Below are 18,112 nucleotides of genomic sequence, written 5' to 3'. Positions count from 1 at the left end.
CTAACGAGGGCCCAGGGACATCGGGGCCCGTTATAATGACCTTAAGGCTGGAAGGAGCCCAAGCTGCATCCCGCAGCCCAAGCGCAGCCCGCGGAGATGGCTTCCCCCTTTTCCGGGGGCTCCGGGCTTAGCCCCCGCTGCTCCGTCCCATCCGCCCGGCAGGGCTGGGGTGACACCTGCAGCCACCATGCAACCGGTGGCATCGTCCCGCCGAGGATGAGGATGGCGGGGACGTCCAGGCAGGCGGCTCCGCAGGGCCGCGGTCCCGGGACTCGTGTACGGACACGCCGACATCCCCGGCCGCGGAGCCGCCTGGGCTCGGTCCCAGGCTGCAGCTCCGTGCACCGAGCAGCACCGGGCCGGGGTGTCCCGGGCGCTCGGCAGACGCCTGCGCCGGGGGAGAGGGGGAGAAGGAACCGGCTCTGCGGGCCGGTACTGGGGAACAACCTTTCGGGAGCAGAATTGCGGGATGCAGGAGAGCCCTCGGGACCACGGCAAAGCCCCAGTGTCGGACCGGGGGCTCCGGCGCAAGCCCGGCCCTCCTGCCGCGCGAGACCCACGCGAGACCCACGCGAGACCCACGCGTCCTCGCAGCCGGGGCGTGCTTTCACGGTCTGGTCTGCCCCAAGGAACGAGCCTTCGCCGCCTGCCTCCGGGATCGCTGCCGCGGCCGTGCCCGGCACCGTGCCAGTGCGGACGGGCTCCGGCGCGCAGCGAGACCGGCAGCGGGACCGGCAGCGTGCAACCCCGGCACCGGGGCGGGGGGCAGCCCTGTTCCTGGCAGGAGGGGAAAAATGGGGAGGGGGGGCCTATGACTTCTGTAGGCACCTGTAAGCAGGGGGGCCCTATAGCCCTGGGGGGGGGGGGATGTCAGTTTTGGGGCAGCTTTATAACTTTCTGGGAGTCCTGTAACTTTGGGGGAGCCTGATAACTTTTGGAGTGCTACAACTTCTGGGCGAGTGCCTATAACATATAGGGGAAGCATTATAACTTTGGGGGGCCCTATAACTTTTCCAGGGGCCCAATAACTTTCGGGGGGGCCCAACAACTTTTGGGGGAGACCGATGACTTTGGGGGGGCCCTATAGCTTACGAGGAGGCCTCATAACTTTTTTAGGGCTCTGTCAGTATGGGGGGGGGGTCCTATGGCTTTAGGGAGCACCCTATATATTTTGGGGGAGCCTTATAACTTTTGGAGGAGCCCTATAACTTATGGGGGGGGGGCTTTAACCCAAGCGCAATCCCTACAACATTTGGGGGAGCCCTATAAATATTAGGGGGCCTATAACTTTTCCAGGGGCCCCATAACATTTGGGGGACCCTATAACTTACAGGGGGTCCTATAACTTCTGTAGGGCCTTGTAAGCCTGTGGCTTTAGGAGGCTCTGCCAGTATGGGGGGGTCCTATGGCTTTAGGGGGCACCCTATAAATTTTGGGGGGGCCTTTCAACTTTTGGGGAGCCCTATAACTTTTGAGGGAACCTAAATTTTGGGGGGAGCCCTGTAACTTTTTGGGGGGCCCTATAACTTTTGCAGGGTCCTGTAAGTACTGGGGGAACCTATAACTTTGGGGGGGGCTTGTACCTTTGGGGGGCCCCAGGGCTCCTGGGGCAGCCGTGTAGCTCTCCGGGGGGGGGGCTGGGACGTACGGGGGCCCCGTCACCCCGCAGGCCCGGGGAGCCCCGGAGCTTCAGGGGCACCTGCAACTTTTGGGGGGCCTGGAGGAAACGGGGAGCCCCGTAACACCGGGGGGGCTACAGCTCCCGGGGGGGGGTGCAACTCCCGCGGGGCCCCATGGCGCGGGGGGGGCGGGATCTCCGTAGCTCACGGCGGCGCAGGAACTTTGAGGGGGGGGGAGGCTTTTCGGCGGGCCGGGGCGGCGCCGGGCGGCGCGAGGGCGCGGCGGCGGGAGGCGGCGGCGGGAGCGGGGCGGCGGGAGCGGCGGCGCGTGTGCGGGGGGCGGCGGCGGCGCGAAGATGGCCGCGGCGGCGGCGGCGGCGGCGGCGGCGCCGGTCCCCCAGGCCGGGGCGCGGCGGGGGGGCGTGGCGCGGCGGCGGGGGCGTGGCGCGGCGCCCGGATTGGCAGCGCGGCGCAGCCAATGGGCGGCGGCGCCGCCGGCGGGCCGCGTTCCATTTCGGAATGTTGATACCGCGCGGCGGCCAATGGCGAGGGGCGGCGGCGGCGGCGGGCGCGCGCCCCCCCCGCCCCCCCCGCGCGCGCGCGGGGGCGGTGGCGGCGGCGGCGGCGGCGGCGGGGGGGGCGTGGCCCGGCCCGGCCCGCGCCGCCGACCCCGGGCAGCGCGGCGCAGCGCAGCCCGCAGCGGGCCCCGGCCGCCGGCCCCCGCCCCGCATGGAGCCCAAGCGCCTGCCCAAGCGCGCCGCGCCGGCGCACCGCGAGGGCTCGCCGCCGCCCGGCCTCACCGGCTGCCCCGACTGCGGCCCGGCGGGGCGGGGCGGCGGCGGCGGCGGCGTGGTGCTGCCCGCCGGCAAGCCGGGCGCCAACGCCGTCTACACGGTGCTGGTGGAGGACGCGCGGCGGCGGCGGCGCCGCGGCCGCGAGGACCCGCCGGCGGCGGCGGCCGAGCCCGGGGGCGCCCGCGAGGCCCCGCAGGTACCGGGGCGCCGGCGGCGGGGGGGGGCCGGTGACAGCTGACAGCGGCGCCGGCCGCGGCCCGCCGGAAAGTTTCCCCGCCGCTAAGATGGCGCCTCGCGGGGCAAGTGCGGGGCCGAAACTTCGCAGGGCAGCGGCGGCGGCGGCGGGGGGCGGCGGGCGGGGCGGCGGGGCCCGGTGCCCCCCCCTCCCGGTGCCGCCCCCCCCCCCGGCCCGTTCCCCCTCCCGGCGCGGGCTGGGGCGCGCCGGGCCGGGAGGGGCGGGCGGCGGGGGAGGGCCCCGGTCCGCCCCCGCCGCCGCGCCCGCCCCCCGCCGCCGCCGCCGGCGCCGCGCAGCGCGGCGGGATCCGGAGCCCTGGGGCCGGCGGGGGATCCGCCCGGGCAGGAGCCGCTGGGCGCCGCACGTGGGCAGCCCGGCCCGCCGGCGGGATCCCGGGGATCTGCCCCCCCCCCCGGGGGGGGGGATCTGCCGGCGGCCCTGCAGCGCCCCGGGCTGCTCGAGCCCGAGGGATCCTCGCTGGATCCCAGCCCGGCCTGGGGATCTGCCGGGGATCTGCCCGGAGGGGGATCCGCTCCGTGCTGATCTGTGCAGCGAGCCATGCTGCCGCAGCGCCCCGCTCCGTGCGGCAGCGCTTAGGGGATCCCTGCTGGATCCCAGCCCTGGGGATCTGCCGGGGATCTTCCTGGAGCGGGATCCGCTTGGTGCTGACACCCAGCCGGCAGCGCGGCTCTTGGAGCAGTCTGGTCCGCTCCTGAGCTCTTGGGCAATCCCTGCTGGATCCCAGCCCTGGGCGATCTCCCAAGAATCCACTTGGAGAGGGATCCACTCGGTGCTGACAGTCAGCCAACGGACGCTGCTCTCTTGGAGCGGTCCAGAGGGACGTGCCACGTCTGCTCCTCTCTTTGCAGAGCTCCAGGGAGATCCCGGCTGGATCCAAGCCCTGGGTGATCCGCCCAGGATCTGCTTGGAGAGGGATCCCTGTGGTAATGGCGCTTGGCCAGCGAGCACTGCTGGCTCGGAGCAGCCCTGCAGGGAGAACTGCTGCCCGCTCCGCAGATCTCCTGGGGGATCCCTGCTGGATCCCAGCCCAGCCCTAGGGGATCACCTGGAATCTGCCTGCAGAGGGATCCACTCGGTGCTGGCCTTCAGCCAGCGGCTGCTGCTATCTTGAGTTAGCCCAGCAGGAAGGCTCTAAGTCTGCTCTAGGAGGATCCCACTGGATCCCAGGTGCATCCCATCGGGATCTGCCCCCAGAGGGAGCCACTGGGTGCTGCCACCTTGGAGCAGCCCTTCAGGAGGGTGCTGAGTCCGCTCCCCTCTGCCAAGCGCCGGGGAGATTCCCGCTGGATCTGGGCACCGCCCCACGGGATCTGTCTGGGATCTGCCCAGGAGGGATCCACTCGGTGCCGGAGCCTCGGAGCAGCCCCGCAGGAAGCTGCCAGGCTGCTCCCGGCTCCGCCAAGGTCCCGGCAGAGCCCAACTGAATCCCAGGCGCAGCCCTGGGGGATCTGCCCAGGATCGGGCCGGAGAGGGATCCGCTGGGCCTCGACGGCAGCCCCGTGGGACTGCCAGCGGCGGGGCCGTGCCGGGAGCCCCGGACGACTGTCCCGAGCCCCTTTTGGGCCCCAAACCCCCCGTTCTGGGGCTTCGGCGCTGACCCCTCCCGGGTCGGGGACGAGCTCTCGGGGGACGTCGGCCGGGTCGGGGGGCTCGGCGTGGCGGGGGGGCCCGAAGGGCCGGGCCGGGCGCCCCGCTGAGCGCCGCCTCTCCCCGCAGAGCCCCGTCCCCCGCGCCGGCCGGGGGCCCCCGGCCGAGGCCGACGGCTGGCTGCGGCGCCGGACCGACCCGCTGCTGCTCGACGGCCGGACGGCGGAGGAGCCGCCGGGGCGCCCGGCGGAGCGGGAGGCCATGCTGCGGCTGCTGGACGCCGGCTCGGAGCAGTGCCTGGCGCTGCACTCGGCTTACATCCCCGTGCCCCGGCACAGGTAGGGCGGCGGCGCGGGGGCTCGGGGGGGCTCCGGCCGCGCTGGCGAGGGGCGAGGGCTGCCGGCCGCACCGCAGGGACCCGCCGCCCGGCTCGGCCAGCCCTGGCGCGGCTCCCGCGTGCCGACGGCAGCTGCTCTCCGCCGGGAAACACGAGCCCGGCGCGGCGCGTGCTCTCGCGCAGCGGCCTCCCGGCTCGGCTCGGCCCGGCTCGGCTCGGCGCTGCTGGCAGCCCGCCGTGCTGCCCGGCCCCCCCGGCGCTGGGGAGCCCCGGGATAAAAATAACCGCGGGCGGAGGCGGCCGCGGGGCTGCCCTGTGCCGGGGGTCCCCGGTGCCGGCGCGGCGGGGGGCCGGGAGCCGCCTCCCCTGCCTTCCTGCCCCGCTCGGATAAATGCACTTTTTTCTTTCTTTCTTTCCCCTTTTCTGGGTGAAAGAGGAGGACTTTGGACGCTGCTCCGGAGGCGAGCGGGAGTGCCGTGCGGGCGGCCCTGCCACGCTGCCGTGGCGGATGCTCGGGACCGCCAGCTCCTGCCCCCCCGGCCGCTCTGCTTCCCCCCTGCCGAAGGGAAAAGCCGGAGGTTTTCCCTGCCCGCGGGATGGTGCAACCGGAGCCGGCCGCCGTGCGGGCTGGGAGAGCCGTCGAGTGGCTCCGGAGCGCGGAAAGTGGCGGCGCCGGGACCCCCCAGCCGGCTGCTTTTCCCAGGCCCCCTCGCAGGAGCGATGGGCTCTGCTCCGGCTCCATCGCTGCCATGCTCTGCCCTTAATTAACCTAATGAAATCAGAGCACCCGGTTTGCACCGAGCGCCGTGGAAGGGTCCTGTTCGCTTAGGGCTTTTCTTTTTTTTATTTTAAATTCGCTCCTTTATTCCCTTTTTAATAAAAGCCCCGGCCGTGCGGAGGTGGATGGCGGTGGCACCGCGGCAGAGCCTCCTCGCCGGCAAACCCCCCTTTTCGGCCCTTTCCGTGCCGAGGGACAGCGAGGTGCCGAGGTGGCCTCGGCGCATCCCGGGCTGTGGGAAGCACCGGGAAGGGCTCTGCCGCCGCCGCCGCTTTCGGGCACGTGCCGGGCCCGTTTCCTTCCTGGAGCAGCGGAGACGGCGCTCGCGGGCCGCAGCGTTGGGACGCGCGGGCAAAATGGCTCCTGCCGCTCCCGACCTCTCGCTCGCTCTTTTCTTTCTTTCTTTCTTTCTTTTTCTCTCTTTTTTTTTCTCCCCCCGCTGCCTCAGGAAGTCGGGTGGCCCGAGCAGAGCGAAGCCGCGCCGCGCGGGCGCCCGGCCGCAGGATGCACGTGCCGCCGGCAGCTCCCGCGCCGAGACGCTCGCTCGAGCCGCGCGCGGCCCCGCTTGGCCCCCTGCCCGCCCGGCCGCCCGTTCGCCCGGCTCCTCTTCCTCCTCCTCCGCCTCCTCCTCCTCCTCCTCCGAGCCGAGGCCGGAGCCGGCGCTGCGGCGGCGGGAGGCGGAGCGGGAGGCCGGGGCCGGCGCGGGCCCCCCTCATCCTTGCCCGGCGCTTGGCCGCCCGCCCGCGCTGGCCGGGTCCCGGGCGCCCGCGTGAGCGGCAGACGCTCGGTTTTCGGGTCGTTTCGGCCAGCGGCAGCGGCGGGGGGGAAAGTGGACATGGCGGGGGGAGCAGCGGTGCAGGGCTGGAGCGGCGGGGGGGGCCCAGGGCCTCCCCAAACCCACTGCCCCCCCCCCCCAGACCGGGCCGTGGGGTGACGGCACCAGCCTGCACCTAGAGCGCTGTGCCGGCCTGTCCCGGCAGGGCCGCCAGGGCAGCGAGGAGGAGGAGGAGAAGCCTTCCTCCCCTTGCGGTGTAGCCCAATGGGCAGCGAGGAGGAGGAGGAGGGGAAGCCTTCTTCCCCTGGCAGCATAGCCCAGGGGGCAACGAGGAGGAGGAGGAGGAGGAGGAGGAGGAGGAGGGGAAGCCTTCCTCCCCAGCACCATAGCCCAGGGGGCAGCGAGGAGGAGGAGGAGGGGAAGCCTTCCTCCCCTGGCAGCATAGCCCAGGGGGCAGTGAGGAGGAGGAGGAGGGGAAGCCTTCTTCCCCTGGCAGCATAGCCCAGGGGGCAACGAGGAGGAGGAGGGGAAGCCTTCCTCCCCTGGCAGCATAGACCAGGGGGCAGTGAGGAGGAGGAGGAGGAGGAGGAGGGGAAGCCTTCCTCCCCTTGTGATGTAGCCCAATGGGCAGTGAGGAGGAGGAGGGGAAGCCTTCCTCCCCTGGCAGCATAGCCCAGGGGGCAACGAGGAGGAGGAGGAGGAGGAGGAGGAGGAGGGGAGGCCTTCCTCCCCTGGCAGCATAGCCCAGGGGGCAGTGAGGAGGCGGCAAAGCGGGGGATCCCGGCTGCGTGGGGGGGGTCCCGGCTGCTTGGGGGTGGTGGCAGGCGGCGGGTGGGGGGGCAGCGGGACCCCCTGACCACTGTCCCCCCCCCCCGCAGGAAGCTCTCGGGCCAGGCGGGCCTGGACGAGGTGATGGCGGCGACGGTGCTCACCAGCCTCTCCAGCAGCCCGCTGGTGCTGGGCGCCCCGCCGGGCCCCCCCGGCGCAGGTAAGGCCCCGCGGTGGCGGCGGTGGCGGTGGCGGTGGCGGTCCCCAACGCGGCGGCCTGGCCCCGGCGCTGACCCGGCGCCGTGCCGCGCGGCAGAGCCCGGCGGCGAGCCCTGGAAGGAGGCGCCCGCCATGTCCTCCAGCTGCAGCAGCAGCAGCAACACGAGCGGCGACTGGAGCTGGGACCCGGCCAGCGACCGCTCGAGCCCCTCCACGCCGTCGCCCCCGCTGCCCCCCGCCGCCCGCGGCCGCCTGCCCGCCCCCGCGCCTGGCGAGGGCCCCGAGGAGCCCGGCGGCACCCACTTCGTCTTCGGGGACCCCATCCCCAGGAAGAGGAAGGTGAGCCAGCGCCTGGGGACAGGGATGGGACGGGGTCGGGATGGGAATGGGATGGAGAGGGGATGGGGTGGGACCTGGGGTGGGGACAAGGATGGAGATGGGGTTGGGATGGGGATTGGGACAGGGGCGGGAACTGGGACAGTGATGGGAGCTGGAATGGGAACTGGGACGGGGATGAGACCTGGGATGGGAATGGGAGCTGGAATGGGGATGGGATGGCGTTGGGTTGGAGATGAGGATGGGGACAGAGTTGGGATGAGGATGGGAAGTGGGACAGAAATGGGGATGGGAACAGGGACAGGAATGGGGATGAGGATGGGAAGTGGGACAGAAATGGGGATGGGAACGGGGACGGGAAAGGGGATGAGGATGGGAATGGGAACAGGATGGGCTGAGGGATTAGAGGGTTGATGGGGACAGGAATGGGGATTGGAGTGGGTTGGGAATAGGGATGGGGACAGCTATTAGAGTTGGGATGGGGATAGGAACAGGGATTGGGATGGAGAAGGGGATAGGGATGAAGGTGGGCAGGGGCACGGGGATGGGGATGGGGATGGGGACCAGGCTGTGGGGGCCGCCGGCGTGACCCCTCTGCCGTGCAGAACTCCACCAAGGTGATGTTCAAGTGCTTGTGGAAGAGCTGCGGCAAAGTCCTCAGCAGCTCCTCAGGGATGCAGAAGCACATCCGGACCGTGCACCTTGGGTAAGCGCGGGCCGGGGGGGCTGGGGGGGGGGGGCAGGCAGCCTGCGCCGGGGGCTGCACCGCGGCGGGTCCGTCCCCCTCCCCGGGTCCTCCCTGCCTGGGGGGGGGACGCGCCGCCCCGGCCAGACCCCGCCGTGCCCCGCAGGCGGAAAGCCGACCTGGAGCAGAGCGACGGCGAGGAGGACTTCTACTACACGGAGCTGGACGTCAACGTGGACTCGCTGACGGACGGGCTCTCCAGCCTGACGCCCGTGTCCCCCACCTCTTCGGTGCCGCCGGCCTTCCCGGCGCTGGAGGCTCCGCCGGGCCCCGCGCCGGCGCTGGCCAGCCCCGAGCCGCCCCGGCCGCCCCCGCTGAGCCCCTCGGCGCCCGCCGGCCTGTGCCACGTCCACACCGACCACGCGTACCAGGTGAGCCGCCGCGGCCCCCCCCCGCCGCCCGCCGGGCCCCCGGCTCCGCGCGGGGCTCACGCGGCCGCTGCCTGCGCTCCCGCAGGGCTGCCCGGCTCCGCTCCGGCCCGTGGCCCTCGGCGAGAGGCGGCCGCAGATGCCGCAGGCGCCGGCGGCGAAGACGCATGCGGTGCCCGTCCCGGCGCTGCCCAAGCCGCCCGCCGCTGCCAGGTGAGCCCCCGTCCCGTCCCGTCCCGCCGGGATGCTCCCGGGCTCCCGCGGTGCCGCTGACCCCCCCCCCCCCGCGCCGTTGCACCCCCAGGAAGCCCCGCGGGGACGCCAAGAAGTGCCGCAAGGTGTACGGCATGGAGAACCGGGACATGTGGTGCACGGCGTGCCGGTGGAAGAAGGCCTGCCAGCGCTTCGTCGACTGAGGCCCCCCCCGGCGCCCGCCGCCGCCCCCGGCCTCCTTCTTGCACATTTTGCACTTCAGGTGCCTTCGCGCCCCCCCCCCCCCCCCCCAAACCACCACCACCCCGGCCGCCCCCCCCCGGCCCCGCGCTGGACTCAGGAAACGGTGCCCGGGCGCCGCACGGCGGGACGAGCCGGGGGGGGGCACCGGGGGGGGGGGGGGGTCACGTGCGGAGCCGGCGGCCCCGGGAAGCTTTATGCACACAGCCCCCCACTACGGCGCTGCCCCCCCCCCCCCCTTTTCTACCCCCTCCTTTAAAAATAAGCTAACTCTCTCTCCAGCCTCCCTTTCCGGCACTACGGACCCCCCCCCCCCCCCACCCCCCCCAACTGCAGGGTCCCCGCACGGACTGGGGGCTGCGACCGCCCCAGCCGGGCCGAGCTGCACTCGGGAGTCGCCCTCTGGCTCTGCCAGGGGCCCAGGCGTCCGGGGCGGCGGTGGGCGCCTCGTCCCCCCCCTTGGAGGGGGGTTTTTACTCTTTGTATCGTCATTTCTCCCCAATTTTTGTACGCGCGGAGCCCGCGCTCCCGCGGCGGCGGGGCTCCGGGAAGTGCCTGCAGGAACGCGCCCATTTGCACTAAGCCAAACTGCACAAAGAGGCTTCGTTTCTTGTTTTTTTGGGTTTTTTTTTTTCTTTTTTTTTTCTTTGTGTGTTTTTATTTTTTAAATAAAATATACAAAAAGGCATATTTTTAAACGCTCCCCTGGCGGGGAGGGGGACCAGCGCCGGGCGTCCCGGGGGGGGCCGGCTGCAGCCCCCCGCGCCCGTCCCCCCGCCGCGGGGGAGGCTCCCGCCTCTCGCAGGAGGGCTGGATTTGTCGGATCCAGTAGAAAAATAAAAATTTGGTCTTTTTTTTAATTCCCTTTATTTTATTTTGGTTTTTAGGAGGGGCTGGGGGGGCTCCCGCTGGCCGGGGCGCCCCGGCGTCTGCCCGAGGTGGTGGGCTCAAGGGCCCAGCTTTTCTTGCATACCAAAAAACCCCCCCAAAAGCAATTTTCTGCTCTTTCACCATTAACCCCACTTTCCTTTGACCCCCAGGAAGGGGGGTGCCGGCCTGGCGGGGCGCCCGGAGCAGGGGACGGTGGGGGGGGGGGGGCAGCGTGGGTCACCCCACCCTGGGGTGGGCCCAGGGCGAGGGGGGGCTGGAGAGCAGAAAGGGGGGAGGAAGGCCAGGCCCCCCCCACCCCCCTCAGCTGCTGGGCAAAAGGTGGCTACTGTCATTTCAAATTAAAAAAAACACCTAAAGGTAAGGAAAGTACGGGGAAAAGGTGAAAGAAGAAAGGGAAAGGGAAAAAAGGAAGAAAAAAGAAAAAGAGAGGGGGAAAAAAGAAGGAGGAGGAAAAGAGAAAGAGGGGGAAAAAGGAAAGGGGGGGAAGGAAAGGGGGAAGAGCAAAGGGGGAAATAGGGGAAAAGGAAAAGGGGAAGTGGGAAAAGGAAAAGGGGAAGTGGGGAAAGGAAAAAGGAAAAGGAGAAGGGAAAAAGGAAAAAGGGGGGAAAGGAAAAAGGAAAAAGGGGGGAAGAAAAGGGGGGAAGAAAAGGGGGAAAAGGAGAAAAAAAGGGGGAAAAGGAAAATTGAAAAAGGGGAAAAAGGAAAATTGAGAAAGGGGAAAGGGGAAAAGAGGAAAAAGGGAAAAGGGGAAAAAGAAAAGGGGAAGGGAAAAAAGGGGGAAAGGGAAAAAGAAAAGGGGAAAGGGAAAAAAGGGGGAAAGGGAAAAAGATAAAGGGGGAAAGGGAAAAAGGGGGGGAAAAGGAAAAAAGGGAAAGGAAAAGATAAAAAGGGGGGAAAGGAAAAAGAAAAAGGAGGAAAGGGGAAAAGAAAGGGGGAGAAAAGGGAAGAGAAAAAAGGGGGGAAGGGGAAAAAGGGGGGAAGGGGAAAAGATAAAGGGGGAAAGGGGAAAAAAAGGGAAAGGGAAAAAAAGGGAAAGAGAAAAAAGGGAAAGGGGAAAAAAAGGGAAAGGAAAAAAAAGGAAAGGGAAAAAAGGGAAAGGGAAAAAAGGGAAAGGGAAAGGGAAAAAAGGGAAAGGAAAAAGCAGGGAAAGGGAAAGGAAAAAAGGGAAAGGAAAAAGCGGGGAAAGGGAAAACATAAAAAGGGAAAGGAAAAGATAAAAAGGGGAAAAGGAAGAAAAAGGGAGGAAAGGGAAAAAGGGGGGAAAGGGAAAAAGGGGGGAAAGGGAAAAGATAAGGGGGAAAGGAAGAAAAAGGGGGGGAAAGGGAAAAAGGGGGGAAAGGGAAAAAAGGGGGGAAAGGGAAAAGAAAAGATAAGGGGGAAAGGAAAAAAAGGTAAAATGGAAAAAAGGGGAAAGGGGAAAAAGAAAAGGGGAAAAGGGGGGGAAAAGGAAAAGGGAGGGAAAGGGGGAAGGGGAAAAAAGAAAAAGGGGAAAAAGAAAAAAAGGAGAAAGGAAAAAGGGGGGGAGGAAAAAAAAGGGGGGGAAGGAAAAAAAGAAAAAGGTAAAGAGAAGCGGGGGGGGGGAGCAGCTGCTCCCTGGCCCCCCGGGCCGGTGCCGCGGCGGCTGCAGAGCCGCGGGCTGCAGCTGGGTGGTGCCCGCGCTCCCCGCACCGGCACCGCCGCCGCCGCCCGAGGACGGACCCGACCCGACCGGAGCCACCCAGAAAAGCACCGAGACAACGCGGTAGCAGCAATTTCCCCATTTATTGAAACGGATCGATTTTTGCAGTAGGTCTAAGCTAAATCCCGTCACAAAGTAATCGGAACCAGCAGCCCCCCCCGTGCCCGGGCAGGCAGGAGCCGGCGGAGCCGCGAGAAATACGGTCGTATTTAACCCCAACTACATTTACAGCAAATCGGTACAACACAGCCATGTTCTCCCACTTCTTCTGGTTACTAAAACCTCCTCACCTCCCCCAAAATATTAAACACATTTTCAATACAAACACAGGTTTATAATCATTAATATAAAGTCAGTATAATATAGAATATTCCCAGCAAAAAAAAAAAAACCAACAATCTTCAAACGCTGTCTTTTTTTTTGTTCAGTTTTATTTTTGTAGACAGGTTTAAAGCACGTTGAAAAATAAATATATATGAAAGCATACACACAGCACTCTTACTATGCAGAACTCAAAAAAAAAAAAAAAGGCAGAAATTCAGAACACAATATAGAATCTAAAAATAAAAAGAACCATTAAGTATGGCTTTCTTAGGAGTTGCACATGTCACAGAATGAGCTAAAATAAGATTATCTTTAATAATATTGCAAAAAATTCCAGTTTTTGCATTTCCATGGAGTTTCTTTCCTAAAGGGCGATGTGCAAAGTCGGAAGCGTCACGGTGGAGCCGGAGCGCGGGCTGAGCCTCCCCCCGCGCGCAAGGTCAGAACACACAACTCTGTCAGACACAAGAGTTTGACACATGATCCAAAGTCATAAATTCCCAAAACATACATATAAGAAGCCAACCAAATGCAGCTTTCGCTTTGGAAATGCAGGGTATTTAAAGGCATAATTCAAGATACGAAACAAAACGTGACCTAACGCTAAGGGAGATTTGCTTTTTCATATGAAATATATTCCTTTTACAGTCCAAACACTGTTCTTCAATAATAATAATAATAATAATAAAAATTAAGATAGTCACTTTGCAAACCTTCATTAGACGCATCCCCTTTTCACCTCCCCACAAAACCACTCTGCAGCTCTGCGAGGTTTAACGGTGACCTTAAACTTTATCCATAAGGGAAATAATATACAAAAATAGGCATAATTCATGATTTTTTTAAAAGACGTATTTGAAGATATCAAGCTGACAGGAGGAGACGCAAGAACCTAATTTGTCTTAATTGTTAGAGAAGCCTCCTAACGCGAAACCGTCCCGGGGCCGCGGCGGTGCCGGCCGCGACCACCCGAGAAACAGCGCAGCGGGACCTGAAATGCTCTTTGCATTTCTGGCACATTTTTATATTTAAAAAAAATTGAGACTAATAAAGAAATTCGGTGAACAGCATTTGTAAGTATATATGAATACTTTAAAAAAAAAATTAGTCGCAAGACTTCTATTGAGACTAAACGCATTGATTTTTCATCTATAATGGAGTTATTTTTTGAAACTAACTCTGTATATATATATAGATATATATATACACACACACGCACACACACACACATTATATATATATATTTATATATATATATGTTTAGAAAAAATTAAAAAAGGGAATCTCAGTGAACTATACAAAGTCCTGAAGGGAAATACAAAGACCAGGCGCTAAAGGCTGCTGCAGCGAGGCTCGGGGACTATAGGCAAAGCTCCTGTTTTTAAAAGCTAGAAGAGCGAAAGGAGAACTTGCATAGGCAGTGCAGTCGACATCCCTCCTCCCCTCGCCGGGGTGTTTCGCTCCCGGCAGCTCGCCCAGTGCAGCGCGAAAGGCTCAGCGAAGTGCAGGAAGGACCCATGGAGTCGGGTAAGGGGCATTCCCCCTTTTGACTTCGAGAAAGTTTCACTTGGAAACAAAAACAAAGCAAACAAAGCCGCCACTTCCTTCGAAAACCGAAGCCTCGAGATGTCCCCCCCCCCCCCCCCGCCAAAGCGTGAAAATTTAACAGCTAACTCCTAAAAGATCAGGATTTCCCAATCTGCACACCTCCCTCAAAACAAAGCACTTAAAATATACGTATTAGAATGACTTTATTTGGTATATATAGTGTATGTTAGTAATATAGAAGCACGTGCTATATTATAATGATAACATTATGACAAGTTAGCTTTTTGTGTGGCTTTTCCTTTTTTCTCGCCTTTTTTCCTTTGTGCACCCTCAGCACAAAGAGCTTCGAAGCGGCACTGTTAGGAAACGCTCCTGGAAGCCGGGCGGCTCACTGCCCACCATCAAAAAAAGGAAAAAATAAGATAAAATAAAATAAAATATTTCCAAATCAAACATGAAGGAAAGCTAAGCGCCCCGTAAGTGATTGCAGAGAGCGAGTCTCGAAGCGTGCGGGCAGGGAGAAGGGAGGAAAAGTCAGCTCCGGATCGACGCCGCTGCCTGTTTTTCCCCAAAACACGAGGGTGGATTCAAACACTGGAATCAGAGCAGATAAACCAGAAGGAATGTCACAGAAACGAAGGGGCTTTCAATGGTTTGGGTCTTTAAGTCTTTTAAATAGATTTTATATATAAAAAGCAAAGCTACAGATATCTTTTAAGTACTGTACGTATTTGTCTACACGGAACAGGGCCTCGCCCCCCCCCTCGCCTCCATATTTACAGGATAAATGGCAATAAATACAGAGCCTGCGCTTCGGAGAGGCAAAGTCAGGGCACGGAAACAGCGACCTCGCTCCAGGACCCAGAAACAACAGATGCAACTGCTGATTGCTTTTGGACTTAGAAAAAAGTATACAAAGGTCCGATTGTAAAACACTGGTCTTGTCTACATCTTTTTTAAATACAGTAACAGGGCTTTACAAGAAGCTCAAATGCAAAATTCGCTTTTTACAGTTTAATAAAAATGTTTCTCTATGACCCTACTACGTTATTCTTTAAATATTTAAAGAATAGGGTTATCCAGTCCTACTGGCTAAAAGCAGTAAGTTCCACTTAACTTCTTCGCCCCTGCGATTAGCAGCAGCCGAGCCAGTGACCGCGTAGCCTCGCTTTAAGCTAACAGAAGATTTTAGGAGACCGAGCGGCTTTGAAACGTGTTTCCGAATTACTGCCATGCACCAAAACTGCCCAAGCAGAAGCCTGGGAGCTGCGGTGGCCCCCAGGGACCGGGAGAAGCACGCGCAGAGATGTCGGGAATCCCACGGGGAACCGAGGGCAGCGGGGAGACGGGAACCGCAGGGACCCCGGACCCGCTCCCGGGCTCCCACCTCCCCGCAGAGACAGAAACGCGGGCACCGACCACCTGAAATCCTTAGGGATCATTTGCTTTACTGGGGTTTTGTGTATTAAATCCTGCTTTTAGTTTCTTTGCTGGGTGGAACCATGCTTTTCATTTAAAAAAAAATCACCTGCAAGAACTTTTAAGCTCTTTCCCCCTCCTGCCCCCAGAGATCGCCTTTCCCACCGCTGGAAAATAAATAGCACCTTTTAGTCATTCGGCTTTCTGGTGACAGGCTGCCTTTTGTGGCCGGCTTCAACAGAGGATCAACGGTACGAAACTGCCCCACAGCAAGGAAAGAGTGAGGTCTTCTGCCTTTTTTTTTTTTTAAAGCACCAGAAGCAAAGAGGAGAAAGGGAAAACGAGCCTTTCCCATGAACAGGCCACCTGCAACGGGCTCTGCTGCTGCTGCTTGCGTGTAGTTGGAAGAAGGCGGCAGCGGCCGATGCGAATCCGACTACCCGGACAGAGCCTCAGGCTCCGTGAGGAGACGCGCTAGGAGAGAAACCTGCTGCTTATAAAAAGGTTTTATTGGAAAATTGACATGGAAGCAGTGCAACTAAGACTGAAGGTTTTCTTGATAAATTAAATAGCTGTTATGCCTACCGACGAGGAAGGAGAATTTGAGCTTGGCAAGGAAGAATAACAAACCCAGGTAAAATCCCGGCCTCACTGAAACCTACTGCAGAGAAACAGTAAGGTTTCCACAAAGTCAGGATTTCTTCCCCTTGGTTTCTTGTGTTTCACAGTTCACCCCGCAGTTTGCTAAACGCCTCCTTTTCACTACAGTTTGCATATATTTTTGAGAAAGGTAGCTGACGCCAAAAGGAGAAAAGTGAAAGCATTTGTGGAAAACAGCAACAGGTACCCAGTTACCTGTGTCCTCTAGAATAAACAGTTTTTATGGAAATATCAACAGTCACTTCATCAAACACGGATAACCAAGGCTGGAAGACGGGACAAGGGTGAGACGCCAGTAGGTCCAAGTAACGCCGTAATTTTTTGATGGTGCTTTTGGAAGCTAAGTATCCACTTTTAGGAGAGGAATTCATAAGGCTGTAACCCGACTTGCCTTTTGATCTATTTGGCTCCATAAAAACAATACAAAATAATAAAAACTCTCTTTAAATAACTCTTTGCAAAAGGCCTGTGTTATTAGGGGAAGCCCTCGACATATAAATCAACCGGTTTCCACAACACTAGTTCCTAACTCCACTGCTGCTGGGATTTGAGAACGCAGAAAAGGTGTTCGGAAAAACCGAAAAACAAAAAACGAAACGAACCACCACCACCAAAACCTGCTTCGGACCAAAGCTCCCGGTGCCTGACGCGGGGGGGGAAGGCGCGGGGGCCGCTCGCACCTGCATGCAAGCCGGCTCGGGCCGCCGGCGGGGCCGACGCGGCCGGTTTTGTTCACCAAGGGGAAGGGGAAGGAGGTCATGTCACCGAAAGCGACACTCACTAATACAGTATCTGAGTGGTACAGATAAGGACTTGTTTATAAAACACAAAAATTATTTCGCACACGTGGACGACAACAAGGCTACTTAGTTTTTCCAACATACTCCTTCCTCCCCCGCCCTCCCTCCCCCTACAAACATCGAAACAAAAAAAATCCCTAAGAAATCCAGGTAAAATCCTTGTCGTTCTCCCCAGAGTTCTCCTGCTCCTGCGGAGAGTCGACATCTTTGTCGTCATCTAAAATCACATCATCTTGTGATATCCCTACGTCATCTTTCCACTTTATGTCGTCGTCGTCTCCCATCTCTTCGTCTCCCTCCACTTTGATGTCATCTGGGTCTTCCATGTACTGGCCTTCGCCAGGATACAGCTCATCCGGAGACCCTTCGCCGCCGTTATGATCCAAGTGACCGGCCATGCCGCGGCCGGAGCAATCGGCACAGACCCCGTGGCGGCGAGAGCCGTGCTTGATTCCCACGCTGGCCGCAGACATGAACACTCGATTGCAAACTTTGCACACGTATTTTTTATCTTTGCTGTGGACCTGGGAAAGGAGAACAATAAGAAAAATTAATGCCAGCAAAGATAAACCGAGAGCTGCAAGGAAGGACACGCTCCCCTACCTTTCTGCAAAGGAAAAGCACTGGAGCCCGTGACTGCAACCCGAGAGCATCCTGGGCTTTCACAGTGCAACTTAAACCCATCATGATTAATTCAACCCTGCAACTGTGTAATACAATGGAAAACCCTTTCGGAAATGCCTCTTCATCACCAAACTAGTAATCTTGGGATGAAATTCTCATCGCTTACATTTTCTCCCCCTTTTTTTCTAGTCCAGGGCGCAGTAACTCTAAAAACTTCTGTTACAGTTTTCACAGTCACAAACCAGCTTAAGGTAACACCTTAACCACACAAGAGTTAAAAGTTGCCAAGAAACATGTTTGAAAGTTGTAGCAATGACAGCGCAACACCAGATTTTCTGCAGATCTGTCAAAGGAAGCAATTACCTCTGCTGGCTTCTCACTCATGAAGCTGCTAAACGCAACTGCATTTAAAAATCCTAGTGACGACGAGCTGCATGACTTCAGGCGAGGTTTCTGATGGTGGAGCGAGGCTGACCTCCCCTGAGAAAAGCCTGCTTTGAACCAACGCTTTGCAGATGCAGCACGGCTGAGCACATCTTCAACTGCACTGCAACAACACGAGGAAAACCTAACGAACCACCCAAATGGCCCTCTGCATAGACGAGACCAGAACAACCCACTGTCAAACAGGTTAATGTCACGTTAATTTAGCAGTCTCCCTCCTGATCCCTTCGCTATCAGGGACCAAAGAACAGCAACACAATGAATGCATCCTCTATCTTTTAAAAAAAATGCTGTTGAATGCACTTCTAACCTTATTTCTGACTACTCTGGAAGCTGAAAAATGGTTTGTCACAAATGTTTCTGTTCTATAAATCACGCTGCATCTTATGTCTGCAAATAACAGGCAAATAGAGCTGCCACACATACAAAATCAGCCGTAAGAGGGAAAATGCTCTGCAGGATACCAGAAATCATTCAAGATTCAAACCTCGCCATGCAGTGACCAAAGTGACATACTTTGAGGAGGACAGAAGCACCCCAAGGTGAATCCTGTCTCCGGCTGTTTTTTCCACGTGCAGAAGCCAAGGAACTTGCTCAGTGATGCTTTCACCTGCTTCTCTCCCAAAAAGCACGGCCTGCCGCGCCGGTGGGAACCGCAGCGCTTCGGCAGCCCGGAGCCCGGGTCGGGC

At 60.3% G+C, this 18,112-nt stretch overlaps 2 protein-coding genes across 2 annotated transcripts in view; one reads left to right on the top strand and one right to left on the bottom strand.

The window, feature by feature from the left end:
* The first annotated feature begins 2,366 nt into the window (after positions 1-2,366).
* On the top strand, positions 2,367-9,094 carry SLC2A4RG (SLC2A4 regulator). Its single transcript, XM_064521655.1, has 8 exons — positions 2,367-2,609; positions 4,386-4,594; positions 7,025-7,134; positions 7,231-7,472; positions 8,075-8,175; positions 8,321-8,585; positions 8,671-8,795; positions 8,887-9,094. The coding sequence occupies exons 2-8, from the start codon at positions 4,518-4,520 to the stop codon at positions 8,996-8,998; spliced, it is 1,032 nt and encodes a 343-aa protein (XP_064377725.1). The 5' UTR covers positions 2,367-2,609; positions 4,386-4,517; the 3' UTR covers positions 8,999-9,094.
* Positions 9,095-11,668: 2,574 nt separating this feature from the next.
* Positions 11,669-18,112, bottom strand: part of ZBTB46 (zinc finger and BTB domain containing 46) — a 61,220-nt gene continuing 54,776 nt past the window's right edge. The window contains exon 11 of the mRNA XM_064521654.1: positions 11,669-16,879. Coding sequence (XP_064377724.1) covers positions 16,493-16,879 — 387 coding nt within the window. The 3' untranslated portion in view covers positions 11,669-16,492. The remainder of the gene's footprint in view (positions 16,880-18,112) is intronic.

The sequence above is a fragment of the Dromaius novaehollandiae genome, chromosome 16 (genome assembly GCF_036370855.1).
Source record: "Dromaius novaehollandiae isolate bDroNov1 chromosome 16, bDroNov1.hap1, whole genome shotgun sequence".
Classification (NCBI taxonomy): domain Eukaryota; kingdom Metazoa; phylum Chordata; class Aves; order Casuariiformes; family Dromaiidae; genus Dromaius; species Dromaius novaehollandiae.
This window is presented reverse-complemented; position numbering and strand designations above follow the sequence as displayed.

Excerpts from the sequence above, each read along its gene's own strand:
- SLC2A4RG (XM_064521655.1), top strand. The coding sequence starts at position 4,518 with ATGCTGCGGCTGCTGGACGCCGGCTCGGAGCAGTGCCTGGCGCTGCAC. Across the intron at positions 7,135-7,230 it reads GCCGGGCCCCCCCGGCGCAG|AGCCCGGCGGCGAGCCCTGG; the intron begins GTAAGGCCCCGC and ends GCCGCGCGGCAG. Across the intron at positions 8,796-8,886 it reads AAGCCGCCCGCCGCTGCCAG|GAAGCCCCGCGGGGACGCCA; the intron begins GTGAGCCCCCGT and ends TTGCACCCCCAG.